Below are 6,611 nucleotides of genomic sequence, written 5' to 3' on the forward strand. Positions count from 1 at the left end.
ATATGTTGTGTATCCACGCCGTCAATATGTTTCTCCAGGTCATTTTAGAACTGGATCCCAAAAATTATGTAGAAAAAAATTTTAGGTGGACCCCACCACAGGAAATACTGACGATTGATTCCTCGCCATTAAAAATTCTAAAGGGCCCATCGTAAGGTTTTCGTAATTTTTATTTTAAATCCAACCTGTTGATAATGTGAAGAAGATTTGGATGAAGGGAAAATACAAATATTATCTTCATCCAAAACTTTCGTGGCCCATAAAAAACTTTTTAATGATCATTCATCACTTTTTCTAGTGGTATTGGTCCACCTGAGATTTGGATCTTCTTAATATTTGGATTAGACACCGAAATTTATATTTAAAAACATATGGACGGAGTGGATATAAAATAAATGCATCAAAGTGGCCCCACATGGTTATAGTAACACCCACTAAGGTGTTACCCGGCTAACAGCTAATTCATTCCCCCATCCCCCCATCCAAACATCTTCAATCGTTTGTCTGGATAAATGATCAGGTACCGCGTCCGTACCAGAAGCTCCCCGCACTGCACATGTGTTTGGCCAACTTCTCATGTGTGTAAGGCATCCTATCCGTTAAAAATTTTTTATCTCACCGTCAATATCATCTCGAATCAAAATCAAGCTCATATAAGGATCATATGGATCAAACCGCTGAATATAGATAATACTACCCATCGTAAAATTTTAGACTCTTTAGTGTTTTTTTTTGCCTAATTTTTTTAGTAGATAATATTGATGATGGTCCCAAGAGTTTTAACGGTTCAGATTTTCCATTTATGTGATAAATTGGCGGGAAATATGTGCATTACTGTTGGCTTATGTTACTGGAGTAGCACCCATTTCTTTTTCTTTTTTCTCTTTTTTTTTCCTGTGGTTGGGCGATTTCCCAGAAATCAGTTTTTTTTAGGAGGGAGGAAGTTTGTTGAATGTTAGGAAAAAGGTGCAGGTGGCCCTCTTTTTTCTGGTTGGAATTAGACCCTCAAACCATCCAATCAGAGCCCTCCATTTGGATCACCTGTCCCAAGAACCCCCCATTCAATAAGACTCAAATTTCATTGCATTCTTCTCTCATTTTGGAAACTTGGGTTCTTCATTTTCAAAGAGATTCAACTAGGGGTAGAGGATTTGGATGGTCTGTGGTGGAGGTTTGGATGAACTGGGTGGACCCCACTTCATCTTCATCTAAATCTTCATCATCATCTTTTCCAATCTCTCTCCTTCCCAACACCCAGGATTCCTTTACCCAGAATTTCCTTTTTTTAAGAGAACAATTCGATTTGATTGCTGCCCACCCACATCCTCTGATTGTCCAATATCTGCTACTCCTGTTGAGTGTTGGTGTTTTTCAAGACATGGGTCCTGAATTTTCATCCATTTCAATCCTATCCCATGAGATTTTTTCATTTGCTAGAAACCCATGACAGATCTGGAATGTTCATCACAGAAAAACCCATTTCCCCGGCCAGCCTGCTGCTCTGATTGACAGCCTGTCTTGTCTGTCTGCACAAGGCCCGGCACTGGCCAACATAGATCCAACGGTATCTAGACTCCAACGGTGCAAAAGAAGTATTGGGTTTTTTAATTCAATTCTCACTAATCATAAGCCCCCAACTTCTGGAGTGGATTGTCTACAGCTGCCACTGACGAGGCCCATTGATACGTTGGTGGGCTTCGTCCAAGAAAAAAAAATTAAAAAATTAAAAATTCATATATTCGACGGTATCTTCCATTCTCAGATCCGCTATTTTTCTTTAATTGGGGGATTTTTCTTTTCCCACTATCGCTTTTAAGCAATTGGGTCCTTCATATATCTTCTCTAGAATCCGTCCATCTTAGAATCTCCCTACCTATCCGATGCTTTTCTTCGTGTTATCTTCCCTCTCCTTCCTCATCCTTCTCTCCAAGTCTCTCTCTCCGAAGCCCCTACCGTCATGGGTGCATGAGGTGAGGTTGTTGTTGAGCTTGTTCTGGCGAGAGCTAGCATGCTTGCTTGTTTTCGGCGATAGTGTCGCTAGAACTTCCACAGAGATGTCTTCAAAGAAGAGGAGTCTTGTGAAGGTGGAGAATGTGGAAGAGTCTGATGAATTGTCGATATTGGATTTGCCTGAATTGGCGTTGGAATGCATTCTAGGGAAGCTCCCGCCGAGTGGGCTCTGCAGCATGGCGGGTGTTTGTAGCTCCTTGAGGGAGAGGTGTAGGAGCAATTACCTCTGGGAGAGACACATGAAGAAGAAGTGGGGCCAGGTGATTGGCCGAGCTGCTTATAGGGAATGGCAGTGGTTCATCGCGTCGAGGGGGGAATTGGGTGTCTTGGACGGCGGGAAGTCGAAAGGGTGGCTTGGGTCTTTCTCTTGTATGTGGCCAATTTCGTGGCTGAGGTCTAAGATCAATGGTGTTAGCAAGCCGACGAGCTCTTTCCCCGTTGATTCGATCATGTCCTGGTACTTGTCGCTCGAGAGCGGGAAGTTCTGGTTCCCTGCTCAGGTCTACAATCGCGAGGTAAATTTCCTTAGTAGTCGTTTCTGTTTACTTCAAATGCTCACAGTAGATATCTTGCTGATCGGACTATCCCGGCGGCTTTCAAATGGATGGTGAAACCATAAACAAACACTAGCAATGGCCAGCAATGAACCCAAAAAAGATCCACCAATTGGAAAGGTGAATCATCAGATCGATGTGATTTTTAGATCGTTGTCCGCCCATAGTGTGATTCTGTCTGATGAAGAATTGTATCTGGACCATTTGAGTGCAGCCTCTTCAGATAAATCGATATGCTGAACTCTGGTTCGGATAATTCACACACCTCCATGTTTTCAGATCTACAGTTTTATATGATTTTTATTTTAAAATGTTTAGATGGGAGCTTTCTATGGTAATTTGATTTTTTTTTTTTTTTTTCCTTCTATGCAATGGTGTGAGATTCTCAAGTAGAATTAGATCGTATTCGTTTTTTCATGGCAATATTGGTTTTTTTGTGCTTTGAATGTGAGCTGTAGAAGCCTTTAAACTGGTGCAAATTGATATGGTTTCTGATGGTGATGTGTTCTGTTCTGCAGCATGGGCATGTTGGATTTATGCTGTCGTGTTATGATGCTGAACTTAGCTACGATTGCCGCACAGATACCTTTCATGCAAGGTACGTAATTACTGTATTCATAGATGCATACCAACCATTTTTTCCATCCAATCGATCATCGATTCGTGTGGTTTATCATGGTTTTGCATCAGTAAGATTAGCCATGGGTCATGCTTCTTTAGGTTATGTTTGGACATGCCACTAAATTGCAGTTGGCAAGACTTCTGAGCCAACAAGGTAGGATTGGCATATGGGGTGGTGGGGAAAACGGAATCGGCAAGCGGGTTTCTATTTTCCTGCTCTTTCGTCTAAAATCATAAGTGATTCATGCAGGGAAAGGTCTCGATTCCTGATCATTTATTGCCTTTTGGCATTAGTCTATCATGTCGGCTTTGGGAAGTTCCAACTAAAGATTTTTATTCATATTAGGTAGAAGAAGGAAATATATGAGCAAACAGAAGAAATAATTCAATTATCGGCATTCTCCATCAAATAAAAAAAAAAAAGCTTAATTTTCTCTATGGCTTGGTCTACTTCATCTTATATTTGAACACCTATTCATCTTAGATTTTTCTTCTAACAGGTACCCACCACATGGACGGCGGACGATGGTGATAGAGGAAGGGGTGCAGTGGGAGAGAATAAGACCACCGCCGGTTGACACGCCCGCACACAATCTTCACATCTCTGACTGTCTGAGCGATTTACGCCCCGGTGATCATATTGAGATTCAATGGAGAAGAAACAAAGAATTTCCTTATGGTATGTGTAGTCCAATTTAAACTCTTCTACTTTTTGTGAATTCTGCATTTTTAATCAAGATTGCGATGCAACAGCTAATTTGGCTTGTGAAGCACAGCTTGGTTATTTGTCTAGTTCTTGTACTTTACAATTTCTGTAGTTGGTGGATTTTTACTGTAGAATAAAAAAATAAAAAAATCGTTATCGCTTTATGTGATGTTTGGATGCACCATTCAATTGAATCACGAAAGTTAGTTCAAGAAAGTGGAAATGGCCAAATTCCACTTACTTTCCTTAGGTCTTGTTTGGCAGCATGGATTCTAAATCCTGCGGAATCGAGTAGATAAATCAGCTTTGAGGTGGGAATGGAAAAAGGGTTCTTTTGGGGGGATTTTGATTCCTCTGAAATCCAAATCACTCAAAATACTTGCTACCAAATGACCCAAAGCGCGCGCGCGCGTGCACACACACACACACAAAAAAAGTAGAAGAAAGAAATCCCCACAAATCCCTTTGAATCCACAATGCCAAACGAACCCTTGGTATTCATATAGAAGGCTCCCTTCCAATCACACCATGTTAGTTTTGAGTTGGACTTTCAAAGAAAGAAACTCAATTTGAAGGAGACTTCCTCATTATGAATATACTTGAGAAGGTAGTTGCAACTTCAAGACTTTCATCTCTACTGGATTAGTTATTTCGATTCAATTCATTAGTGCATCCAAACTCTGATTCAAGCCATGAAAATTTCTGGTATGTTCATGTGTATGTACAACTTGATGATTCTTGATATTTTTCGGCAGGTTGGTGGTATGGGGTGGTTGGTCACTTGGAGTCATGCGATGGAAATGAACATCTCTGCCGATGTCATAACAGCGGTAAGAAATCCAAACAATGCCCTTTTGGTGATAGTATCTGGATTCTTTCATCTAGATATTTGGAATTGTAATTGGAAATTCATTGGTTTCTTGTGCTGCTTGATATTTCACTTGGCTTGTGGGGCATCCAAACCGTGCATCAGGTGGGCCCCCACCATGTGGATGACATTGCGCCTAAATCAGGCCATTAAAACACATGGGTTGTGCTACTCAAGTACAATGCAATGGATGGTACAAGAATTGCAAACAGTCTACATGTGTGGCATACATATGTGGCCTACTTGATGAGTGGACCGGATGCTTTTGGTCCACAATTCAAACCATAACCAATATGACTCGAAAATACAGAGTCGTACTGGTCGATCATTTAAACCATGGTGCCATTAATGAGAATGCTTCTGTTCACAGTAAAAACCACACAATTTCCACCACTAGCAGAAATATAAGGCTGTGTTTGGATTCACCATTGAATTGAATTACAATAATTAGGACAGTACATTGGAAGTGGCCAAATTGCAATTTCCTCAACTGTTCATTGTGAGGGATTCCACTCCCAATTGTAATTTCAACCCCTTCTGAGGGTGGGTCCAAACAGACCCTTAGCAAGCACAAGAAACTAGTCAGATTATTTAATGCTGTATGGACGCACTAGTGAAGTTTTGGATAGATTTTCTTCTCTCTCCACACAAAAGCTGCTGCGACTCTCTTAAACTGTAGTTCAAAAACCCAAAAACTCGACTCTTCTTGACTCGATGTTCAGCCAGGTCAGGTTGACTTGATATTTAATAAATATAGTTAAAAAGTATTATGAAAACGAGTAGATATCTAAAATAATAAGAAATAGTATACATAATATAAATAAATAAATACATTTTCATGATACATCAAGTTGGTTACTCCGTAAAAGACTGTCTCGACCTTTCAGTAAGGTCATGGATTCAGTTGACTCCATTTGCATGTACTTTTTTATTAATATAAGTCGTGCATGCTCAGCGAGTGACTCGGCACTTGACTTTCCAAGAGAGCATGCTCGAAATCTTGCCAAGTCGACTTGGCTGAGTTTCGAGTCGAGTCGGTGAGTTTTAGAACTATGACTCAAACATGTAATAATAATCTCCATGTTTTATGGTGGTGGCAGATACTGTGATGTTGGAATTCAACCAGTACACACATGGATCGCGGTGGAGAAGAACGGCCATAAATAGGAAGGATCATCGGGAAGAAGGGAACGAATCTGTTGGTTTTTATGCTGGCATTAGGAAACTTCAGAGCAAGGAGGAGATCTCCATGTGGAAGCGGCTATGGCCAAAGGAAGTATTGGAATAGGCTTTTTTGAAGTCTTGCTGCTGTGAATCTTCTCTAAGCCTGTACCGTTGGGCGTTCCACAGTTAAATCAAACACTAGAGCTATCCGATTGCAGCTGCTATATCAACCACATACCAATGAATTGTGCATTAGTATTTAGAGCAATAGAATGATTTAGGAGACCTAAATATGCCTCGATTTTAGTTGGGTCGATATGGAGGTCATGTATTTCTTCACGGCCAGTCTGTTTGATTTTATTTCGACCCATGAAAAATCCCCACTTTTAGTTTTTTGGAATAAATTCAAATCCAATGTAACATATTACAATGTAACCAAGCTTCAAGGAACAAGATTATCTTTGCTTGTTACAGTGGGCTGTGCAAATGGACAACATCATCTCAAAGAGAAATGTCAGATACAACTGCTGTATCTTAAGTTACCATAAACCCATTTCTAGCCACCAACATGTGACAATGTAGAATATCCTATCCGTGGAAAAAGCGGCTTTCGTGATGATCACACTACAAAAATCAGCTGTATTCACTCTTTGGGTGGAGCACATAGTTATGCTATGTCATGCCATCA

The 6,611-nt window shown here is 40.5% G+C and overlaps 1 protein-coding gene across 1 annotated transcript; it reads left to right on the plus strand.

The window, feature by feature from the left end:
- Positions 1–982: 982 nt before the first annotated feature.
- On the plus strand, positions 983–6,396 carry LOC131227146 (F-box protein At2g32560-like). Its single transcript, XM_058222869.1, has 5 exons — positions 983–2,525; positions 3,083–3,162; positions 3,686–3,864; positions 4,647–4,721; positions 5,860–6,396. Exons 1-5 carry the CDS (start codon positions 1,881–1,883, stop codon positions 6,045–6,047), a joined length of 1,167 nt encoding a protein of 388 aa, XP_058078852.1. The 5' UTR covers positions 983–1,880; the 3' UTR covers positions 6,048–6,396.
- Positions 6,397–6,611: the final 215 nt, after the last annotated feature.

This window comes from Magnolia sinica, chromosome 15, assembly GCF_029962835.1.
Source record: "Magnolia sinica isolate HGM2019 chromosome 15, MsV1, whole genome shotgun sequence".
Classification (NCBI taxonomy): Eukaryota; Viridiplantae; Streptophyta; class Magnoliopsida; order Magnoliales; family Magnoliaceae; genus Magnolia; species Magnolia sinica.

What these genes read in the sequence shown, in the direction of transcription:
- LOC131227146 (XM_058222869.1), top strand. Translation starts at nt 1,881, where the DNA reads ATGCTTTTCTTCGTGTTATCTTCCCTCTCCTTCCTCATCCTTCTCTCC. An exon ending in ACAGATACCTTTCATGCAAG is followed by an intron (nt 3,163 to 3,685) that starts GTACGTAATTAC and finishes TTCTTCTAACAG; the next exon opens with GTACCCACCACATGGACGGC. An exon ending in AAACAAAGAATTTCCTTATG is followed by an intron (nt 3,865 to 4,646) that starts GTATGTGTAGTC and finishes ATTTTTCGGCAG; the next exon opens with GTTGGTGGTATGGGGTGGTT.